This window comes from Sporothrix brasiliensis, assembly GCF_000820605.1.
Source record: "Sporothrix brasiliensis 5110 chromosome Unknown Cont17, whole genome shotgun sequence".
NCBI lineage: Eukaryota > Fungi > Ascomycota > Sordariomycetes > Ophiostomatales > Ophiostomataceae > Sporothrix > Sporothrix brasiliensis.
Genome location: NW_024467136.1, coordinates 3,904,519 through 3,927,866, shown reverse-complemented (window position 1 = coordinate 3,927,866; position 23,348 = coordinate 3,904,519). Strand labels below are relative to the sequence as shown.

The 23,348-nt window shown below is 54.5% G+C and overlaps 6 protein-coding genes and 1 non-coding gene across 7 annotated transcripts; 4 read left to right on the top strand and 3 right to left on the bottom strand.

Moving 5' to 3' along the window:
- Positions 1-865: 865 nt before the first annotated feature.
- Positions 866-3,631, top strand: SPBR_02326 (uncharacterized protein; the record flags this gene model as incomplete). Its single annotated transcript, XM_040760629.1, has 2 exons — positions 866-1,313; positions 1,563-3,631. 2 exons carry the CDS (start codon positions 866-868, stop codon positions 3,629-3,631), a joined length of 2,517 nt encoding a protein of 838 aa, XP_040621110.1.
- A 416-nt stretch (positions 3,632-4,047) lies between these two features.
- Positions 4,048-5,396, bottom strand: SPBR_09126 (uncharacterized protein; the record flags this gene model as incomplete). The annotated part of the gene is made up of 3 exons (XM_040767252.1): positions 4,048-4,070; positions 4,138-5,275; positions 5,352-5,396. The coding sequence occupies 3 exons, from the start codon at positions 5,394-5,396 to the stop codon at positions 4,048-4,050; spliced, it is 1,206 nt and encodes a 401-aa protein (XP_040621109.1).
- A 2,566-nt stretch (positions 5,397-7,962) lies between these two features.
- Positions 7,963-8,044, bottom strand: SPBR_09500. Its single transcript has one exon. It is a non-coding gene; the product is annotated as a tRNA-Leu (tRNA).
- Positions 8,045-10,890: 2,846 nt separating this feature from the next.
- On the top strand, positions 10,891-11,768 carry SPBR_03129 (uncharacterized protein; the record flags this gene model as incomplete). The annotated part of the gene is made up of 2 exons (XM_040761432.1): positions 10,891-11,253; positions 11,415-11,768. The coding sequence occupies 2 exons, from the start codon at positions 10,891-10,893 to the stop codon at positions 11,766-11,768; spliced, it is 717 nt and encodes a 238-aa protein (XP_040621108.1).
- A 2,206-nt stretch (positions 11,769-13,974) lies between these two features.
- On the top strand, positions 13,975-15,633 carry SPBR_02678 (mif domain containing protein; the record flags this gene model as incomplete). Its single annotated transcript, XM_040760981.1, has 2 exons — positions 13,975-15,246; positions 15,301-15,633. 2 exons carry the CDS (start codon positions 13,975-13,977, stop codon positions 15,631-15,633), a joined length of 1,605 nt encoding a protein of 534 aa, XP_040621107.1.
- A 2,364-nt stretch (positions 15,634-17,997) lies between these two features.
- SPBR_02821 (uncharacterized protein) lies at positions 17,998-19,364 on the top strand (the record flags this gene model as incomplete). The annotated part of the gene is made up of 3 exons (XM_040761124.1): positions 17,998-18,236; positions 18,334-18,435; positions 18,509-19,364. 3 exons carry the CDS (start codon positions 17,998-18,000, stop codon positions 19,362-19,364), a joined length of 1,197 nt encoding a protein of 398 aa, XP_040621106.1.
- Positions 19,365-19,601: 237 nt separating this feature from the next.
- Positions 19,602-22,635, bottom strand: SPBR_02288 (anaphase-promoting complex component cut20; the record flags this gene model as incomplete). The annotated part of the gene is made up of 7 exons (XM_040760591.1): positions 19,602-19,957; positions 20,028-20,186; positions 20,250-20,316; positions 20,378-21,283; positions 21,354-21,951; positions 22,035-22,326; positions 22,419-22,635. The coding sequence occupies 7 exons, from the start codon at positions 22,633-22,635 to the stop codon at positions 19,602-19,604; spliced, it is 2,595 nt and encodes an 864-aa protein (XP_040621105.1).
- Positions 22,636-23,348: the final 713 nt, after the last annotated feature.

The following is a 23,348-nucleotide window of genomic DNA, read 5'->3' as shown; positions in this document are numbered from 1 at the left end:
GTGCTGTCATCCTTCGTCCCAGCCGGTGAGATTCCGATCTTACGGAATGCTTGTTGTCACTTGTGAGAATTGGGTTCCTTATTGAATATCAACATTATTCCTTTCTTTTATCTCGACCAGCTCCTCATATCTTGGCCATGTTTTCCTCCTTCCTTTCCACTTCATTGTTTTACCACTATGTCCTCATTTTCTCTCTTCCTATCTTCTTGGTCTTAATTCCTTCTCCCTATTAGTCTACATTCACAACGGCTCGTGGTTCCCTTTGTTCCCCCTTTCGCGCTTATTCGCCCAGTTTAACTCGGCCAACGCCCAAGTTGCCCCTACAGCATCGTCCCATCCCGTCTCTTTGTGCCCTGTCACGGGGATTCTTATCTCTTTATGTCCCCTGGCCTTGTCAAGCCCACAAGAATCACCACTCACCAAGTCACGCTAGCTCTCCTTGTGGTGTTTCCACGCAGACTATTACAGACACAAATAAGGCTACTGCCAGCGGATCGTGGGTGTTTGCCCCCGGAAGTGTCGGCAGAGCTTTATTTATTTTCCTCGTGCCAGCTGTATTCCGTTGTTAAGATCATTTTTGCCCTCTTCACAAATTCGACATCTCTCCATCAAACCAACCAATTATTGCATGCCAATTGAGGCTGTTCCCGCTGTTCCTGAGCTTTTGAGCCGCATGCTTGGCCCAAGTCTGTGCCGTTTCTAGTGACAAACGTTTGTACAGCAAAACGACCATACCATTCAGCTACCTCGCAACTTCCAAACTCGAGGCCCGATTGCATGGTATCTCGAGTACACCTACTCGGGCATCATGCAAAATAGCACATCCAATCCACAGGCACCTGCAGGTGGTCCCCATTCAACCACGATGACAACTATGGATTCCGCATCGGGGCTTGGCATCCCAGATGCACCGGCAGCGCCCAGATCGTCTGAAGCGCCGGCTCCGACGACGGCACGTGCGCTTATCGTCGACACGTCTCCGGACACATTGGCCGACGATGCCAGCATATACGGCGTGGAAGATGATGCCCAGTCGTTTATGCAACCAACAATGAGCCCAATAGCCACGCGGCTGTCCCTGCCGCGGACACCGGCCGCCGAAAAAGCCATGGCCATGGATGATATTGTTAATGCCAATATCGGTGCAGGCTTCTGCGACCCACACAAGCCGGCCGTGTCCTCACGACTCCATAGCGCAACCATATCGACTCCACCCTCGGCCCCGGCTCCGGCGGCACCGCCTCTTGCACCGGCCCATGAATCCAAGCCGAGCGCCATGTTGTCTGTTTTCCAGTCCGGCACACGCCATGGCCGTTCGTCATCCGTGGGATCTGATGCTCTTAAGCGCTTATCAAAAGCCCTGCCTTCCATGCCCTCGATTTCTTCGCTTTCCTTCCCCAGCAAAAGCTCTTTCCTGCCTAGTCTGAGCACGCCCTCTTTCTTTTCCTCCTCAAATGCTGGCAACAACAGTACCACATCCTCAGTACAGAACTTGCCGCCCTCCTCTTGGAAGATCTCACCACAAGACTCCCCAACACGGGCAAGTGACCACCGCCAGGCAGGGGTCCCGCGGACACCTAAGACGTCCGACCCAGACCCGTACTCTCGCCTTCGAAGCTCGCATATGGCCACAGTTGCCACGTCCCAGACCAATTCGCCTGCTGGTGACTTATCGGATACAACTTCTGGGCGGCTGCCGCTGAACCGGCCGCCGTCTGTTGCCTCGAAGCGCTCCTATGTCCTGCGCCGGTCGACGTCCGACGACTCTCTCTTGTACCACACCCTCTCACGAGTACCTTCGCATGGCGACGAGGCACAATTTGTACATATTCGCGAACAAGTCAACTCTCGCATGAAGGCCATCATGGACAGTTTTGACAGGCCGACGTTTAAAATGCCCCAGCTGCCCAGCTTCTTCCCCGACGCCAAGCACACCACAGCCCTTGTGCCACGCGAGCCGGCATCGCCTCTAGACGCCGCCCTCGAGGATCTCACCGGCGACATTGTTGTTCTTGGCGGCTACCGTGGCTCCATTCTTCGTTCTGCAGAGCCGCCACACCGTCAACTATGGGTGCCTGTCAAGGTCGGTCTCAATATCCGCAAAGTTAACATGGAAGTCGGCCTGGACCCGGAGGACGAGGAGAACATGCCGCAAACCATTTTCCCGTCGGGTATGCTCAAACACATTGGTCCCGTCGACATCTCACGCCGCCTGTTCAAGAAGCTGCGTGAGAGCGAAAACGCACGCAAGGGTACTCTGCGGGTCCACGACTACGGCTACGACTGGCGGCTAAGCCCGCACCGTCTTTCTAAACAGCTTATTGCCTTCCTGGAGTCGCTTCCCTGCAACCAGCCCGGCGCCAAACCGGGTAGTCGTGGGGCCGTCATTATCGCCCACAGCTTGGGCGGCCTTATTACGCGCCACGCCATCAACCAGCGGCCTGATCTGTTTGGAGGCGTTATCTTTGCTGGCACGCCGCAGCGCTGCATCAACATCCTCGGTCCGCTACGCAACGGCGACGCTGTGCTGCTAAACGAAAAGGTCCTCACGGCTCAGGTCAACTTCTCGCTGCGCACGACCTTTGTCTTTTTGCCCGAAGACGGGTTTTGCTTTGTCAACAGCAACGACCCGTCCGAGGAATACCGCGTCAACTTTTACGACATCAAAGAGTGGATGCGCTACCGCTGGTCACCCTGCGTTGCTCCAGCCGCACTGCCAGCCTTCCAGTCTCTCATGGGGAGTGGCAGCGGCATAGGCCTCAACCTTGGCTTGGATGGCAGTGGCCACGACTCCAGCCTGAGCAACAAGCGCAGCAGCACCAACTTTGGACGTGCCTTGACCGCTGCAGCAGCAGCAACAGCAAGCTTGGCCAAAGATCGCCTCAACACGCCCCAGATGGACGCGGAGGGTGTCGTTGCCGACGATAACGCGGCAGAATCGTCGCACATGGTACCGCTTCCCGGACTGGCAACCACCTCGGCTGCTTCTGCAACCAACGAAGCTCTCGATGTCGCCTTTACCACAGCCTCCTCGCCGCCCCCAACGCCGCCTGCCGATCCCCAGCAGGCCCGTGCCGTCGCCTACCTGATCCGCACACTGGCCGAGACCAAGCAGTTCCGTGCCGAGATGGCCCACCGTCCCGAACACACGGCCGCCAACGTCTACCCACCCATGGCCGTGATCTATGGTAAGGGCACACCCACGGTCTACGCGGCGCGCGTCGGCAGCCGTGCCGCAATTGCCTGCGCCGACGCATACGACGACCTTGTGTTCCGGACCGGCGACGGCGTCGTCCTGGCACGCGAAGCCCAGTTGCCGCCCGGGTACCACTACGTGCGCGACGGCTACATCAGCACCGACCGCGGCCACGTGGGCATGCTGGGCGACCTCAATGCCGTAGGCAAGGCACTTGCGGCCGTTGTACGGGGCCGCCAAAAGGGCATCGGCCACGGTCTTGAGCGGACTCACTCGCGAGTGACCGACCAGGTGCCCGATCTGCCGTCAGGTCATGTGCACCAGAACCTGCAAAAACCGGCTCCCTTACCCGCAATAACATCCACTGCAGCCACGGCTGTGTGCACGGCATCTCTTTCTCAGCCTGTCAGCACAAGTATTGAGGCGACATCCTAGAGTCTGGCCGTCTTTTTTACGGTCATTTTGTTAAATATCATTTGGTTTTTGCCCCTTGATTTTTGTACCTACATACTGTGACTGCGTATCATTTTACGAAGGGACGAGAACGATATAGACAGATGCCCTATTTTTTGTCATCATTGGAAACAGATACCTTTTGAGATTACCGTTAGCATAACTTCATGCGTTGTTGTATATATTGGAGAATTAGATTTGGTTGTTGAATCTGCATTCCATACATGAACCCTGACCTTGACCGTTTCCCCAGTTCATCTCCCCAAACCCAATCCCTGTCATTATCCCATACCCGTATTCATTAAACCATTGTGGCGATGTACCAACCTTATAAGCAAAACAGGGAAACAAAAACGAAATCTACATAATCTACCGCCGCGAACGATGGCTACCGCACGCTAAAGAAGGCACACCAGTCGACCTGCAGTCGCGAGAGTTGCTCCTTCGCAAAGGGACATTACCACCGCGCTGGTCGGCACAAAACTCACATGCGGACGGGGCGGCAGTGCTGCTGCTGCTTCTGTTCCGGCAGCACATCACCGTCGACAGAGCCTTGTGCTTGGCCAGCTTCTGCTGCTTGTCGCGAGACTGACTCGTCGTTTTCGGCTCGCAGCATGCCTTGCCGTCCTCTGCACGCCGCGACTGCGCGTTGTCACTGCTGTCGGTCACCAAGATGCGCCACCGTGGCGGCGTCCAGTCCGGTGCGGCGGCGCAGACACGGCGCAGGGCAGTGTGCATGTGGAGGGCCAGGCGGCTCGTGGCCGCGGAGGCCGGACGTTCCGTGCCGGCGTTGGAGCCGGTTGTAGCGGATTCCGCCTCCACCGCCGTGGCACCGACACGCCCCACCAGATGCTCCTCGAGTGGAACCACAAAAAGCTCGCGCAAATTCGGCAGCCGTGTGCGCAGCTGGTGCAGCACATCGACTGCGAGGTTGGTCGACGCTGGCGACGTCGATGACGGCAAGGATGACAAGGACGACGCGGGCAAAGCGGACAAAGAGGGCAATCTTTGCAAGTCCAGAATCCCCTCACTCAGGGCGACGCGCTCCACCAGTGTCAGCTCCTCTGGATCCGCCAGCACAAGCAGTGTGCGCAACTGCGCCTCGGCGGCCATATAGCCGTCGCGGGGGCCAAAGTACAAGATGTCGCGCTCAGGGTCGAAGTAGACGTGTCCCGGTTGGCGGGCGATGCCAAACATGCGGGCATAGCGGCGCAGGGCTTCGACACGGGACTCGTGGCACACATGAAGGTTTGGCGGGAGCGGCGCCGGGGAGGTGCACCAGCCGGGCGGGGAGGAGGTTGTGGATGGAGGTGGCGGTAGAGACTGTGGCGGTGGCGGAGGTGGTGGCGGTGACGGCGAAGGTGATTGCAATGGGGAGGTTAAGCGCAGCGGTGATGGCGATGATGACGACGACGCGGGGGACGAGCAAGCGGGACTGCAGGCCGTGCAATCGTCCAATGCGTGACCGCGCCGTCTTCGTGACAGGGACGATGAGGACGGCGAGGACGAAGACGGCGAGTGCAATGGTGTCTTGGCACCGCAGCGCACAGAAACGATGCGCGGTGCAGGCAAGCTATATTCCCAAATCTTGAGCCGCAGCTCTGGTGGTAGTTGGGAGAACCGTGGCTGGTTTGTGAGCAAATGTTAGCCAAAAAAAAAAAAAGCCATATACGTTCTGCCTGTCCGCACCTGGCAAACGTACAAATGTTTGAGTCTGTGTTGGACACTGTGCTTCGTCTTGCCGCATTGTCCCTCCGCGACACGCCATAGCTTGGTATGACGGGCAGTCTATTGTACTGAAAGGCTCGACCGGTCTTGCACCGTCTATTTGCCGATTTGCAGGTAATCTTGAAGTGCTCAAGCAATATCAAATCGAAGTGGCCGAAGTACTGGATGAATAGACGCAGAAAACGCACGAGTTTACGAAGGAGGTTTGGGCTTTTAATATACTCGTAGAAATGTAGGTGAGGCCCGTTTTATGGACAAGGTGAGATCAATTCTGACACCAGAAATGTACGTATTCAAGAGATAAATAAATCACTAAATTTATATATATATATATATATATATATATATATATATATATATATAAACTGTTCAAGACTGATGCAAATGGCCAAAGTTGGGTAACACACAGGCCGGGCCAGGAACTGCAAGCAGTTAGAGTGCGGCGGAGAAAATACACGGAGATGCATAAGCTGTAGCAAAGATCATGTTACCGAGAATGACGACTAATGACTGACTGACAGAAACAGAAGACAAAAGAAAGCCGTGCGCGGAGGCCCGTAAAACAATGCAAGGTTAGCAGGATGCTCTTTTTCGGCATCCTAGTGGTTGCTGATTTGGACAGTTTTATTCGAGCTCGCTCCCGAAACAGACACAGTTGGGAAGTCACTTCTGCAGAGGGAAGAGAGAAAGTGTATATACAATAGTATGTGACGGACAATAGACTAGAAAAAAATAAAATAAAATAAAATAAACGTGGGGATATAGCAAAGGGAGGACAAGGAAAGGTTTCCAGGGGACAGGGGCAGCATGTCGGTCAGAGAATGGCTACGGCAGACGTGTACGACCTGAGAATAGGTAGAGGAGTACATTCGTCTGTAAATGCGAGTAAGCCCGAAGATGCTCGTCACGATCCCTCGATCCCTACGTCAAAGGAGGGTATGGTAGGATCGACGAATGAAAAAGGAACAACATACGAGAGATGTGGAAGGCATGATGGCGCAACACGAGAACTGCCCCTTTTGTCGGCTCCGGGACGCTTGGGCCGGGAAAGGAGACATGTGCAACGCAACTTGAGTAACCTATCGCATCGTACGGGCTTTGTACCATTGTTGCCGACGGTTTTCTTGATATCTTTGGTTATCGTCTTCAGTATACTGTTGTGTGGGCAGTACCGTCCATCCCAGCACAACAAGATAATGCTCAGCGAATGATGGAGGCAATGGTGCTGGAGGAATAAAACTCAAACACTCTGCAGAGACTGCAATATGCCAGAGCAGCAGACAGGGATGGTGCAATAAACGTTAAACAGAATTAATCAAGCATGCAGGACCCGGGACGGCGTCTCGGGAAAAACTGAGGGAACACACGGTGGGAAAGGGGAGGGATGAGGGATGGGTTGAGAAGGGAGCGGAAGGAGTACAGAGGGGGTTGTGAGCAGGGGTAATGTCATGATGTTGAGAAAGACGAGGCCTTGGGGGCAGCGAAAAGTGAGCAAGAAAGATACCGATGAAAGGACCGAAAAATTCGTGGCGCATGGAACCTCCCTAGAAGTCGCTTCTCGCAAAGGACGATGTGATTGGCTTCCACTCTTTTGGTCGCCGCAATGTGATATCGGAATCAAAATACAATACGGGCGAGACTGAAAAGAGCACGAGAGGTTGTCCCGAGTCATCGCGGCTCTCAGTCTTATCCGCCGCTCATAACCACAACCACCACCACACATCCTATCACATACGTTGTACATTGTACTTTCTCCCTTTCTGGTCCACATCCACGCTGCCACACGCTTTCCAGTGCCAGAGACCCGGAGTCGGGACACGACATTTGGCAGGGGTAAGTCGCGCAAGAAGGATTGGACCGCGTCTTCGCGTCTGGTTACTATCCAGCATATTATGTCTTGCCTGGAGTTGTGTTTTTGGTTCTTCGTCTTCGTTTCCGTCTCTCTATTGACACTCTCTCCTCTCCACTTCCTTCATATCACTCTGCTGTCGTGTTCTGTGCGACCGCCCCGTCCGCTGGTATCTCGTTGACTTCGTACTGTCGCCTCTGTGCCTCTGCTTTTCTAGCTTCTCTCCCAATTTTCTTGTCCATACGACGACGACTTATGCATTCACAGTCCCACAGTCCATCTATCCCGGCGGGTACATGCAGCATGCTACATCTTACGACACACCAAACCCTTGCACCGGACGTACGAAGAGGTGTTTTGACGTTCTGGCGTCCAGGCGAGCAGTGTTCAGGTCGTCAGGGGGTTTTCTCTCAGAGTCTCGCCTTCCCTCTCTTTTCTGTCTTCTCGCGCAAAATCTATCCTAATCCAGAACACACCTGGTCGTTTCTGCCACGCCTTTCTTTCAGACCAGCACGTATATTGTTACCTCCACTTTTGATCCAACTATTTGCAACGCTTATATTATGTCGGACAAGCTCTGTAAACAGGGCGTCGGATTTGCCGAAAGTCGTCGACTAGGACTTGGATGTGAGGCAAAACGAAATGGCTCCTCAACTGGGGCACCGGCACAAAATTCACAACGACAAATTAGGAAAGAAAAAAAAATCGCACAAGGTTGACAACAAAATAAAAAGAATGATGAGAGTGGGACTTGAACCCACGCGGATTGCTCCATAGGAACCTTAATCCTACGCCATAACCAACTCGGCCATCTCACCGTGATTCTTAACGCCGTATGGGTTTAATTTGCCTCCATATACGACAGTCGCAACTAGTGCGATTTGTCTGTTGTTCTCGACGTCCTTATTTCTTGTCTTCTCCCTGTTCTCTCTCCGCCCGTTACCCCTTCGTTGTCGACCTTGCCAGGATTGTTACGAAATGCTTGGTAACCTCGGCAGGAGATTTTTTAAACGTCGTGGCACGCCCTCTGCTTTGACCTTCTCTGTCCTGCTTCGCCTTAAGGGATGGACGACGACCAAGCAGAACCTGCATCCGACGCATCCTGGACGCCTTTGAACGACGTGAACCGGGCCCTGCAATCCTGCCCATACCGGCACCAAGGTTCTGGACCTGTCTCGTCCCGCTCCGCGCTCCAGTCTCTCGGGACTGCATGGTGGCTTGCATTGTGCTTTTTGCTTTCTGTGCTTCCTGAAGCCCATTCTTTTCTCGTCTACACCATTCCGGCAGGGACGATAATTGGTTTTTTTGTCCTTTGCATAAAAGCACACGCTTCGTACTTCAGCTGCTCTCTCCAGTTTTCCCTCTCGTCCCTGGACGGTGCGGCTGCCAGACGGTTATTTTGCCGACCAGCTGGGCATCCATGAGAGGACACGGCACATTTGACTGCAAGAAAATGAACCCTCGCAAGAAAAAAGCGTGGTAGGAGAGATGGTAGCATCACGGAGCTGACAGAAACACTGGGCATGCAAAGCTTGTGTTGTGGCATGGCTATTTTGGGGGAAAGGGGACAGGGGCAGGAAGAAAAAAAATGCAAATGGGAACGGCCACAGGGACAGGCGATATCCCGTGCTGTGGTGCACAGCTTTGGTCCTGTTGTAAAGTCGTGGCAAAAGTCGTGTCACCGGGCAAGAAGACCAAAGAGTGAGAAGAGAGACGATGACGAGACTGGGGCAAACTGGTAATTGTGATCATGTCGAGATAGCGGCACTGTTGTATTTTAGTTTAAATTATATTCCATTTCAAAGTCCGATTTTCGCTTTCTTCGTCTTCTTGGTGAGCACCACAATCATACCTGATGGCTATTGTCGAGATGTTGATATAGGATCGTCGTGTCGTGTAGTCCATCGTCGTTTCCGACTCGAGGTTCACATCTACATTCCTTTTTTTTTACACTTTTATTCACAATAAAGGTCATTTTGCATTCTCATCTCACATCTCCAGCTCATTTTGTTGTCGGGAGATTTATGCAATTTGACCGGTTGCTATGAATCGAATCATCCCTCGACATCTTTGACGAAAGAAAAACACGAATATAAATATCAGAGGGAGGTGAGATAACCCGTTTTTACTATATATTTTGATGTTTTATCATTATTTTTATTCTTTGTCCTCTTTAGCTGTTTCTGTTCGTACTTGGACTCCTATTTTCAGTCGCGATTTATGCAACCGTGGTGCAGATTTCTTTTTCATTAATAATAATTAAACAGTCCGGGCGGCCTTATTAAAAATTCTTATTGATCACTAAGCCATGACTGTTGCACTGAAACAGTTGATACGACTCTTCCACTTCTACAAAAATAGACCGGCAACAAACAGCTACATTTATTTACCTTTCCCATCCCTGAAATAGAATCTTCGTGCCGCTCTCTACCACCCTCTTCTCGGGTTCACGATACGTCAAAACACCCACGTGACTAGACTCCTTGTCGTGCCACAAACTTCCCCTTTTTCGTGTTCAGGGCCACTGTCATTAGATTGTTTGTTTTCTTATTTTACATCCTCCACCTGTGCCTTTCTGCAATCTGCACTGGCCGTCACAAATGAGACCGATACGTCCCGTCACGACAGGAGATGCCCACAAATAGAAACGCCCCCAAGACTGGAGCAGCGGTCGAAGCGCCAGCCACTCGGGAGATCGACAGCGCCTGGCTGCACTGATTGGTCCACGCAACAGCTAAGCGCCAGCGCCCCTGCTGCTGTTTCTTTCCCTCTGTTTTTCCTTCATTCCCAAGCAGACCAATCTGCATTCGACAGTCTGCTTGAAACGAATCGTTTCTCCCCCCCAGACTGACCCTGCATCCCCAAACGCGCGCGTTGATGCCGCCTCGCCAGCCATGCCGACAGACGGAATCTCATTCGCGGAAGGCATCCTTGGCTCCCTTTTGGAGAAAGCAAGCCCAGCCAACGTTGCGGATGCTCATGGAGCAGACGACTTCCAACTGGACGCATGCCAACCACTCCTTTGCAGAGTCCGGAAATGATCCCGAATCGAGGTGGGATCTGAGGTCGATCCGCTGTTACAGTAGGCAGAGGGGGTAGGATGGTGGCGGGGCCAGTCTTCCCCTCGCGGCGCCTGTCTCGATGCCGGGATGGAGGCCATTTGGTATGGTGATGGTTGCTTTGACGAGTGCATTTGCCGCCGGCCACTGAACGGCCTGCCTTTTGATAAGCAGCGCTCGAGCGGCGTTCCACACTTCTCCAGAGACTGCACGTTTTTGTCGCAGAGAGAAGTATGCCGGGCGGCTATCCCAAGGTAGTTGGCGACAAAAAAAGAACTAAGCAAGGGTTGTGAGAAGGCTGGCGATGGCCGACAAATGATAAACAAAGAGGCACGCAAGACGTCTTGCAGGGTCGACGACTTTGAAAACCTTATTTGAAGGTCCTCCCCGTCAGCCATCGCCGTCGTTCTTTTCAGTCAGGGCTGGTTTCTCATCTTTGTTTTGTTTTCACTTGCTTCGTTTGTCGTCTTGCTCCCTTTTTGACATTCACTTCTTGGGCCGGCCTCTGTTCCTGGCGAACTTGAAAATCTTGTTGAAAACCTTCATAGCAGCATCACCAACTCATTTCTCTCTCTCTCTCTCTCTCTTTCCGCCCATTCGTCGCCATGTCTGTCGAGAAGAAGCCCAACCACTCGTCCGAGTTCGAGGTCGACTCGACGCACAACAGCCAGCACAGCCACCTCCACGAGAACGACGCCCACCTCAACGCAAAGCGCCGCAACCTCCGTGCGCTCGACACCGCCCGCGCCGCCGCCACGCTGCTCGCCCTCCTCATGGGCCTCGCCGTCTTGGGCACCGCCGGCCATGCCCTGCAGGCCTACAACTCGTCGTCGCCCCGTGACGCCGCCTGGCTGTCCGTCTGGCCCAATACGGGCGCCTTCGACGTCAAGCCCACCGTCGCTCTCGTCGCCGGCGCTTCCCTCGTCGTCCTCGCCAACCTCATCGCGCTGACGAGCCACCACCGTTTTGTAAGCCCCTCTTGTGTCCTTTCTGTCCTCGCCTTCCTTCCTCGCTACGCTCGCCATTCTTTCTTTGTTCTCGCTACGCTCGCTTTTCTTTGTCCTCGCTACGCTCGCTTTTCTTTTTGTCCTCGCTACGCTCGCTTGCTCGTCAGTCGCTAACATGACAGGTCCGCGCCAAACTCGCCAATGCCCACGCCCACACGCCGCTCACCTTCTCCGCCCCCTTTGTCGGCCTCGTCGCCGCCATTGTCGCCGTCATCCTCTTTTACGTCGCCAACCGCTCGGCCACCGCCGACACTCTCCTCTCCTGGAGCTGCCGCTGGCGCCACCTCGCGACCGCCCACCCGGCGCCCCAGTTCGCCTCCCTCTGCCGAGCCAGCCATGCCGGCGTCGACCTCGCCATCCTTCTTATTCCCGTCGAGTTTCTCGCCCTCGCCCTTGCCGGCGTCCAGCTCAAGCTCGAGCGCTACACCACGGCGTACACGCACGCACGCAAGACGCCCAGTCCTGTCTTGTCGTAAGTGGGCAATCGAGACGTGTCGGGTTCATTGCCCTCCTCTTGGCGAAGTCCCGTGTCTCTACCGCGCTCCTCCCTAATCATCGGTGTCCTCTCCCGTGGAGATGCTGTGTTGGAGAACACAGCCTCTTCTCCTTCTTCGTGTCCCGTACCCTAGACTTCTCATGGTCGGTTTGGTGGGCTAGGTGTTGTTGTATCTTACATGTTCCTGCTCTGGATTTTATACTCCTTTTTATTATCGTGTATGGGTTCTTGGTCGTGGGTAGGCATGTTGGCATATGGAATTGTTAATGTGTCTCTTTTGTATCCTTTCTTTGCATTTTGGCTTACGTCGCGAATGGAATAAAATATGAATTTGTCACTAAACACATGTCAAAATGAACACAGCTACCATAAGCACCCATCACGACGATGGCCTGAATTAAAGTTAACATCGCCCAGGGAACAACATGCAGCCTCCCGTTTTGGAGACCTTGACCACGTCAGCATCCGGTGTAGCAGATAAATACTCCGCTTCCAACATCAAACAACAAACAAGAAAATAACTAAAGGAAACCGTTGCCACCCGCAGCAAGCAGCCGGGGCCAGACTACGGAGTGCAGAGCGGGTCTGCGATACCGTCATTTTACGACACTTTTCGCCCACCTGGCGGCATGTTTCTTCCGTCCAGTCACCTTGCGGACGCATCTTCCCATGTCAAAAGGAAGAAAACAGATGTACAGGACGCTGTCCCCCTTACTGAATGATCCTTACGGAATCCCAGCCTCGCAACTCGTACCTTTTCGACACTGTGGCAGATATCGCCTGTCAGCCACCCCTCGTGGACGAAAAGGAAACGCAACGCTTGGCCAATTGTCTACTCTTTCATTTTCCATCTCACCTTCTGTCACGGTCCATCTTCCTACGCCCTTCGGGTACTCCTCCCTGGTTCCGTGTCTCGCTTGCGCCGCTGGGGTGACACGAGCTGTTGGAAAACGAGAGAGGATGAGGACGGCAGGATGCAGGAGGCAAGAGCATAATTAATAAAAACTGAGGTGGAAAACAAAAAGAAAGTCGGACAGAGAGACACTTGTATCTGTTCCCTTATAGCTCACTCTTTACACCCGGAATGAACTGGAGCATGGCAAATGGCGTGGTTTAGGTTTCCTTGCAGTGAAGTGAAGGGTGTCACGAGCTGAGTTCTGCCTCTTGTGTATTGTGGCCTTCTAACCTTAATATTGCTCTTCCTGAATGCAAAATGGCCCATTCACTAAAAGGCCTCTTCACCTTCACTCATGTGGCACATCGACTGGACGTCTTGACAACCCGACCTCTTCTTTTTGCTCTGCTTTTTTAACCCCTCTCTCTGTGCATGGTTACCCGACGGGTGGCCTTACGCTATTGCTAACCTGTCAAAATACCCACCTGTCACTTATTTTGTGCCTCCTTTTGTGTCTGTGTCCTTGTGTATCGAGAATGAATGGACTGGGCGTGATTCCTTATCGTTTGCCACCTCAGCAACGTATCTCTCCATGACCTCTTGTTGAACATCCACCTCGTTGCCCGCCGTAATCGTATATCGTTACGTGCAAAGGATTGTCTTCCCAGTCCGAGCATCGGCTCCTTGCTCCTCTTCTTCCTTGCTCGTGTCATATTTCGAAGCTTTATTTTCTTTCTTAGTTTGCTTCCCCGTCCTGCCGCAGTCCTTGCTTCAGCCCCTCTCTACCCTAGTCTGAAGCCTGGGTCGTGCATTTGTCTGTTTCTCCGTCTGGCTGGGGTGGGTCTCTATGTTGCCATATGTCGCCCTGCCAGACTTAAACGACCCTGCATATATCATATCTGAGTACAGCTGGGTCGGAGAAGGCGTGGAGTGTACTGTCTTGGAAGACGACAACACGCCAAAGGGACTGAAAGGTGAAAGGAAGGAAAGAGAAAAAGGAAGACAGCAAAAGTTTTCGCAGAATTGGCACATTTTAACCAAAAGCAAATGTTCGACTCCCACTACTTCCCCCTTTTGTATTCTTTTGCAGCCTCTACATCGCCTGCAAGGTTGCAAACGGCCCTAGGCGCGACAAACAAACGGGCAAAAGAGCCATCGTTGGCCCAGTGCCACCACCTTGGCTGATGAGACACAAAAACGCCTTCAAAACGACACCCACGCTACTGACAAACCTACCCCAAGAAAAGCAGTCCGATTTTCACTGATAATCATCGCAGTCTACATCTACGACATGGCTACCGCTACGGGCATCGAACAGACACTGTCGTTGCCAACACAGGCACTGACCCAGATACGGGCAAAGACACGCACGCAGGGAAATAAGGATCAACCCCAAGTCCAGGCACATGCCCAGGTCCCGGTCCAGGTCTCCGCAAAGTCACAGATCCAGAAGCGACCGATAGCATCGACCGCAATGTCGGCACCGGCAAAGGATACCGGCAAGCCTGTGAACGGAGCCGTGAAACGGGACAGCGGCCACTGCAATGGCAGCAACAACAGCGGCATCAGTGACGGGCCCGAGAGCATGACGACACACGCCAACCATAAGCACGGCAGCGCCAGTAGCAACGGCAGCAGCAGCATCGAGGAGGTGAACATCGGTGGTCGTGGCAGCCGCAGTACGGACCTCTCCTTTTCCCAGCGCGCGGCCCAGATGTCTCGTGAGCCGAGACCCCTTCTCGTCAAGGGCGACCCCAATCTTCTGCGCGACATTGATCGCCCGCCGCCGGGCGATCCGGCCACCACCACCACGGGAAGGAGACGGTCCATTCTTGGCGTCCTGACCGCAGAAGGCGCCCCTGCCACTCCCGGGCCCAACATTACCGACGGCCACCTGGGCCACCTGGGCCACCTCGCCCGCAAGCGCAGCCAGTACTTTGAAGACGCCTTTGCCACCCGCCGCGACGCCGACACCAGCCCCGCCAAGGAGCGCGTCCGCAGCGAAGCTCTTGTGTTGGCCGACGTCCGCACCAATGTCATTGTCGGCGACGAGTTTACCATCGTCACGGAGCTGTCGGCCCACCTCGCCCTGCGCTACCGCCGGCCCCTCTCGTCCATCGTCGTCACCCTCCAGCACGGTGCCTGCATGTGCTTCGGCGGCTCGTTTGCACCCGCGTACGTCATGGCCGTCTACGGCCTGCCGTCTCAGCTGCAGCCCACCACCAACAAGCGCAACGCGGCGCTGATCCAGCGGCACATGGAGGAGACGCTGGGCGTGCCGCCGGCGCGGGGCCACCTGCGGTTTGTCGCCGTCCCGGAAGCGAACCTGGCGTACGGCGGGACGACGGCGCTGGGCCACGTAGACGATCTGGCGAGAGCAGGCGCGGGTGAGAGCAGCGGCGGTGGCGGCGGTGGCGGCGGCAGGCCGCTGTCCAGCAACGGCATGTACCGGTTACCCGTCGGCTCAGTCACGTCCCCGGCCGCCATGGCCATGACTGACGGGAGCTTGGGCCGAGGCCTGGGCAGCCGCAAGCACAAGACGGCGCGCAAACTGAGTGTCAAGGTACGTTTCGCATTTGTGGCCACCCATGTCTGTCAAACAACCACTAATGGTCAGTCCCTGTCGAGTTTCCGCTCGCCGTCGCCATCGCCGTCGCCCCCGGAACTGACACCGCCGCCAAGTGCCGTCGACGAACACCCACCAGCGCCGCAGCTGCCCGCCATTCCAGAGCGGCCCGTCAAGGACGGGGATTCCGGAGGGAAGAAAAACAAGGCGCGGGTATCGCCGGGCGTTCAGGTTGTCTCGGGGTTCAAGACACCGCCAGTATCACCCACCGCCACGTCCGCATCTGTCAACCAGCAACAAAGTCAACGCGCTCGGCGAACAAAGAGCTTTGTTGCAACCCTGTTTGGACGATCGACGCCGAAGCCAGAGGGAACTTTGTCGTAGAAAGGTTGTGGGGCGGATTTTATAGCATGGCTATGGCTATAGGGTTGGAGACATCAGGACATGACAGGACAGTAGCAATGAACAAGCTGAAAGAAGGAGAGCAGAATGGGTTGCACTGTACTTCGTAGGTGAAGCTGAGATATGCACCCCAAACGCTAAAAATGCAGCTTTGGCGCTAGACGAAGCAGAATTAGGTAATACATTTGGGGGACGAGGTTGCCCCGCATACGTTGCTTCAGCGAGTGGGGCGCTCTTGCTATGTCATTGTAGCGGGCAGTCTGTAACTGGGATGTTCTCCAAGAGGGCGAGCAGCCGCGCAAAAGCACAGCGGAAGGAGCTTTACACAAATACGAATGTATACAAGGGCGGGAAGGAGCGAGAGGACCGGCGCCCCTCTTCCCAAAGCCGGAGCTACCATCACGACATTGCGTTTCGACCTCGAACCTTTTCTTTCTGCCCGCAACACCGCGACGACCGCTGCTGTTATCAGGCCCCATTCGCAATCGCTGCCCCATCTGTCCGATTGTCCCACTCCTCCCGAGACAAGCCCAGCTCGGGGACCCACGCAAGACAGAACAAGCAGCTGGCTGCAGCCGCCAAACTGCCTCATGAACCAACAGCCTCTCGCTGTGTCAACCTTCTCTCACCCACATTCTCAGCCTCATACGCATTTTGTCGTCTAGCCACTGGAGTCTCGACCCTCACGTTCCGTCGACCCCAGCGTCCAGCACCGCTTTATGCCCGCCTGGCCCCAGTGCGAGCCATTCCGTTTGGCATCGGCCCTCTCAACCTCCACCTCGGATTTCAAGCTGCCTGGGTTCGACAAGCTCTTCTCTCTCTACCAGTCTCGTCGTTCTCGTCAACTCGCGTTGGACCAAGCTGTAGCGGGAGGAGCGCACACAAACGTTTCCGAGCGGGCATCCCGCCACACCCCTGCCCTTCTTCATTTATCCTTTCACCACACGGTCGTGCCCATCGACCAGGCACGACGACAGAAGCAACGATGGAGGTGAGTAACTAATAAACAGCAAACACACAAAGAACTACAACCATACATGGCGCTTTAATCCGCGGTCCCGCTTGTCCTCTACTGTGGCCAATCTTCAACCATCAGGCGACTCGCTTTTGTCATTCCGTGTTCACCGTCTCGCCTCGTTTCACCGTCTCATTTGCACGGAATATCTTCCGTCCCATCCGTCCCTTCTGTCATCCCAATCCTTGTGTGTGACTCAAGTGCGTCGTTTGGCCTCTGGTCTCTGAGCACTTTCATTGATCTAGTTCACATCGTGCCACTAGACAGGCCCTTCCCTACCTCCACGCCCTCTCATCCCGTCCAATCCCATCCATCCTCATCTCACCGCCATGTCTTGTCAACTAGTCTGAGCCTACTGGCCTGCGCCTCTCATCTCGTCCCTCGTACGGCCTCTCATACGCTCTCATATCTCGCTCCCCTGGCCGTTGTACAAGAGGCGAACAGGCAAACAGACAAACGCCACGGGCCGCAACGGGATGGCAACCTGGGTCGATGAGCCAGCCCGTTTCGGCCGGCAGGCAGAGTTACAAGAGACGCTCAGAGAGGCAACAGTTTTACATCTCCACCATCTGCTCTTCGCCGTTTGCAACTCACGCCGTTTGTCGCCGTGCAAGCGCACCCAATAAACGCCATGGTCAACCGATCGAAGCGGCGAAGCAATCAAACCGATCCGCCTAGAGCAACACAATGCAAACCTGAAAGGACGGTTCTCATGCACATCGCCTCTTTCGGGGGCCGTTGTCAATGACCACAGAACACAAGGCACGAGACACTCGAAATCACAGCACACGGGCTCCTCTCGTCCTTGCCAGGAGCGACGAACCCGACATGTCAGCTGTCTGGTTCATGTTGTTTTTCCTGCTCGTACTTCGTGTCCGACATGAAAGCTCACCACGGCTTGCGCGGCCTCCTCTTTTACATCCTCTTCTGTCCCCTGCCACATGTCAGACACCGTCTCATCCATTGCCTTTTTCCTCAAACTATTGTTCACCGTCTCCCGCCAAAGCAAGACACTACTGCCGATAGCCCTCCTTGGAGCGTTGGCTCTCTTTCTTCTTTTCATTTTCAATGGCGTACAGGATTACCTTATTCTCGTTTATTCTCTAAACTTTGAGCGCGGCTGTAATCTCCTGTCCCTACACATTATCTCAGCGCTCATGAACTCTCTCGTGCCTCGAGTCTGTCCTGATCAAACACACACCTCAACAAAATTGAGATTTCGATACTCTGCAATGTCGTTCCATTTGCCTGGAGGACTTGTGTCAGTGGCCTCGTCCGTCTCGTCGTCATCCTCATCCTCATCGCATTCCTCCTCCAGAATCGATACCCCTATGCACCCAGACCCGGCCCCAACCCCGACCACGTCTGCACCCGCCTCAACCGAGAGAGTCGCCAGTCCAGCATTGCTAAACCTCGAACGTGTCTATGAACAGAACCGCCAACGAACCCAGAAGAGAGATGGCGCACCAGGCGCGCCGGGTGCGCCTGTCGCCGCCGCCAAACCGTCAGAGCCCGCGGCGCCCGCGCCACCAAAGGGCAAACCGAGGCTGTTGCTAATGGGGCAAAGAGCGTGAGTAGCCCCCTTTCCCGTGTGTTGAGGAGGATGTCGTCGTGTGGTCCCACCGCGTCTCCTACTTTTCCTAACCGGTGCTTTTCGCCCCCAATAGGAGCGGCAAGTCGTCCATATCGAGTGTCGTGTTCCACAAATTACCACCAAACGAGACGCTCTTTTTAGAATCGACCTCGAGGCTGCAGAAGGATGCCATGGCGTAAGTTACCAGTCCACATTCCCTTCGTCTCGTATCGCGTCTGAATATGAAAACCTTCTCACTGACCTTCCAGTTCGTTTATGGACTTTCAAGTATGGGACTTCCCCGGCCAGATCGACTATTTTGAGGGCAGCAGCTTCGACATGGACGCCATCTTTGGCGAGGTCGGCGCGCTCATCTGGGTCATCGACTCCCAGGACGACTACCTTGAGGCCGTCGCCCGCCTCAACAACACCATCCTCAACGTCCAGCGCAACTACCCCAACATCAACATCGAAGTCTTTGTCCACAAGGTCGACGGCCTGTCCGACGACTTCAAGATGGAAATCCACCGCGACATCATGATCCGCGTCCAGGACGAGCTGTCCGACCAGGGCTTTGAGAATGCCCCCGTCAACTTCCACCTCACCAGCATTTACGACCACAGCATCTTTGAGGCCTTTAGCAAGGTCATCCAGAAACTCATTCCGCGCCTGGGCCAGCTCGAGGCCATGCTGACGTCCCTATGCCGCACCTGCCGCTTCGAAAAAGTCTATCTGTTCGACGTCCTCTCCAAAATCTACATTGCCACCGACAGCACGCCCGCCGAGATGGCCTCGTACGAGGTCTGCTCGGACTTCATCGACGGCATCATTGATATCACCGAGGTCTACGGCAGCTGGGCCCGTCCCGACGCCTACCACCAGCGCCTCGAGGCCGAGCAGCACCAGCCGCTCGCCGACCAGATCGCCTGCCCCTGGGCCGAGAGCTGCATTGTCCTGGCCGACGGCAGCAAGCCCATTCTGCTGCGCGAGGTTGACAAGTACCTGGCGCTGGTGGCCGTCATGAAGGAAGGCTCCTACGACAAGATCCCGCTCATCAATATCAACGTGGACGTGGTCGTCAAGGGCCTGACGGAGTTTTTCAAAATCACCAAGCAGAAGAAGTAGGCACAACGCCACGAAGCACGAACTTGGCGTTTTGGGCGTTTCCCTGTCCCTTTTTGTATATACGTACAATGTCATTTTGTTTTGCCTTTCTTCCCTTTGTTCTTTTTCTGCTGCTTTTCGTAGTAACTGGTCATATATATATACCTCACGCCATGCTTTCATATTCGCTTATCCTCTTCAAATTCGTGAAAACGCCACTTGCGCAAACGGAAAGTACATAGTAATAATGTCTGTGGCTCATGCATCGTTACCAAACATTTCCTCCACGGACGGCAGCGAAAGCACCTGATGGGTCACACCGTCCGCATGCATCAAACATATGCGCGCCGGGGACCCACTCCTGTCTCCAATGATGCTGTTCGTTGCGCTGCTATCGACGCCGCTGACGTGGTCAGACCCGGATCGCCTCGATCCTAGTACTTCCATCCGAGCCACCGGGCTGTTGTTGTCGCCTTTGGCGAGTACGCCTGCGGACCAGCAGAGGCCAATCTCCGCCAACGGCACCGGTGGTAGTTCCTCTCCGTTGCCGTGGTAGGTTCCGTAGGTAATTTTGGGAGATTGAGTCGGAACGACAACCAAGCGTGAGTCGCGGTCTACAAAAGTTAGTGGGGCGGCATAACGACAGGACAACAGAGTCAGTTGAGGCAGCATCCAAGCACATACCCTCTGCAGTTGCTGCCCATAGAATAAGCAGCAGGTTGGCACCGAGGAACTGAAAGTCCACAACGCGGCCACCAGCGGCAAGGTCCAAGACGCAGCCCTGTGTTGAGACATCGGTCGTGACGCCCTCGGAGGTCGCGACTGTCGAACGGAAGAGGTAGACTGGATAGGAGACAATGTTAGTGTCTTTTGATAGAGACTGAGATATAGTATTGGAAAACGCACTCTTTTTCGGGTCATCCTTGGTCGAGAGGGCAGTAAAAGACAAGGCGTCTGCGCTGTCTTCTGGGTCCTGCTTAAAGGGTTAGCTTTTAGAACGGTTATAAACTTGTTGGTTTTCATAGAGGACTCACAGGCTTTGCAATAGCCGTCATGGCCACTTCAGCTTTCTCGATGGGCTGGCCGACCGAAAGCCGTGTAAGGGGGCCAAAGTGGACGTGCCGCCGTCCAGACTCTGCAATGGTCTTGAGTACACTTTCGGATTGCGTCGAAAAGAGTCGTGTGAGGAAGCCAAACTGGGTGAATGCCTTGATGGGCTGTCCGTTGTCTTCGTCATCCGCTTCTTCCTTTCCTTCTCTGTCGCGGTCACCCAGGTGGCTGTCGAGAACTTCGTGGCCTTTGCCACTGCCGCTTCTTTGGCCTGTTTCGGACGCTTGTTTACCCTTGCTGTCACGCTGCTCCCGAAGTCCGTCTTGGAGTATAGCGAGAAAATCTGGTTTGACAGCAAAGCCATCTACTCTCTCCATCTCCGCCTCGAGCTGGTCTAGGAGCGAGATGGTAGCGCCGTTCTTGGGTTGCTCCTGTATGGCCTTCCAGTCCGCCCTCCACTCGCCTTCAGCCGGCTTTCCGAAATGCAAGTCTAGTGGGCTCCGCAGTAAATGGTTCGAAATGTAGTCAATCACGGGCGTGATGCTTAGATTAGGCTCCTTGTCGGCCTGCTCTTCGGCTTGGGCTGGCAGCGCGAGGCGCTCGATGAGCGACCGCAGCCACGTTGAGAAGCACATAAACAGTTCCAGCTCGGCCGTGACAAGGGCCAGCGCGTTGTGCGTGACCAGGATGAGGCAGGAGACGATGTCAATGAGCTCCGCAATCTGATCGGCCGAAAATCCAATGTCGTCGTTGCTATGGAATTCGGCCAGGCCACGGAGGCGGCTGAGCGCCAGCATGGCACGATCGAGTGCCGGCATCATATTCTCGTGGATAAGGTCGCGAAGGTTCTGAAGGCCACCCACGACAGCCTTGTCCCACCGCCGATATCCCTAGAGATTTGTTAGAATATGAGACTGGACATGCATGTTTCACATTGTTTGTCAAGTTTATGTTTCTTACCCGCTCAGCAACGGTGTCGACAAGCCACTCTTTGATCACAGCTGGTACATAACCCGTCATGGCAGCAACGCGCAGAGCATGGGCAATGTTCTTGCGCTTGCGCTGTCCTTGCAGGTCTTCCTGGATGTTGGCGAGAAACCGGGCAGGAAGTTCGCGAGCCGACTGCCACTCAATTTGCATGTGGTCCTCGGTTTGCCGTATGTACCTCATGAGCTTTTGGAATGTCGTCGTTTTGTAGGCGAGAAGTGAGAGGTTGAGGGGCGAAGAGTGGATGAACGCAAAGTCCATATGGGAGATGTACACGATCTTATTGTCCTTCTCCTCATTGGCGAGAAGTAGAGTGTGTGTCGAGCTCGCAGGATGCGATGTATGGCGGCGGAGATGCAGCAGTGGCCCGTTTTCATTGGTAGCAACACCATCACTGGACGGTAATGGCAATTTGAAGGTGCCCATAACAAATGTGTCGTAGATGCTGACGTGGATGGCGCCGTCCACTGTGCCGAGGAGCATGATGTGGATCGAATCTCCGTCTTTGGGCCTGAGTGGCCGAAACATGAACTCGAGCGATGTGCGTGTAGAAAAGACAAACATGTCGTCTCTACGGCGGGGGCCGTCTGATATCAGCATCTAAATTCATACCCAACCTTTTCCAAGAAAAAGAACCTTTGGGAGCGTGCTCACCCTGTGCCTCCAGATACTGGTAATGGAGGTAGTTTGGGAATATCATCTTCGACCTCCAGGAACATGAGGGCCCGCGGCAGGTCAAGCAACGCACTACTTTGCTGGTCGTCTTGGCTCGCAAGGAGACCGCTCTGCCACGTCTCCTTGCCCCCGACCAGGTTCTTGGCCCAGCTAATGTATGTGACGGCCACCGGAGAGCTTTCGTACAGCCGGATCTGGTGGACGGCCTTGGAGCTTTCCAGGCCGGCGAGGCGCACGACGCCATCGTTCCAAGCCACAGCAAGAAATTGTCCTGGAATGATCAGAAGACTGTCAAAGAAAGACTGCCGGGTTTCTCCATATCACGGCAGACAAAGCCAGACAAATAAAGGAAGGAGGGCTCACCATCGGATCTCCATGCTAAAGCTTGGACGTCCTTGTTCCGCTCGGTGACCTTGGACACGACCTCACCACCACGCCGGCGGATGTAGACGACATTTCCACCGCCAACAGCGGCCGTGAGGTCAATTGTCGGACAAGCTGCCACCAAATTGGGCGAGTCAGCTGGTGGGATAAAGACGCTTTGGTTGAAAAGTTTCAACCGCTCAACTGCTCCGGCCATGATGGCTAGATGAGGTGAGGTGGTCGCGTCGGCGTCTTTGAGGCCGTCGTCAGCAGCGTGTGCTCATACCCCTGCAGTCTCTCTTTTCGAGCGATTTTCATATGCGTCGCATGTTTCGAGTCATAAAGCAAATGTGTCTCTATTTACTCCGTACAGCCCCGCCAGGAAAGATGCTATCAAAATCACTGTCATGAGCGGCTGCTCTCCGAACGCGTCTCCAGCTTGGGCAGGCGCGTTCCAAGGAACTTTCCCCATGAAAAACCACAGTGTTGATAAACACTGTACAGATCTCTCGCTAAAACATAGTGCTCAGAGACACAAAATGGGCCTGACTTCTGCAGTTGTAGCTCTTAATACAGTGCTTATATTATTATAAGACACTGTATCAGTCAAGACGGCAGCCAATCAGAGAGTGTAGAGGAGGTACGCCACTTTTGTGCGCCACCAATCAATTCCGAGCCATTTCGGGTTCCCTGCCTTTTAGCTTTGTGACCGAAAGCGTTCATTTGAAAACTGGATCACGACGACCACATCGAACAGGTTCAAGCCGACTGCTGAAGCCCCTCCCCCGCGTCCCGACGACCTCTCTTACCGAAACCACAAATACCAATTAATTTGAGGGTCATTGACCGACAAAAGCCGTCAAGATGGGTGGCCTCGAACACAACAGTGCGCCGACTTCTCCGCCCCGAAGCAGAAACGCCGGAACACCG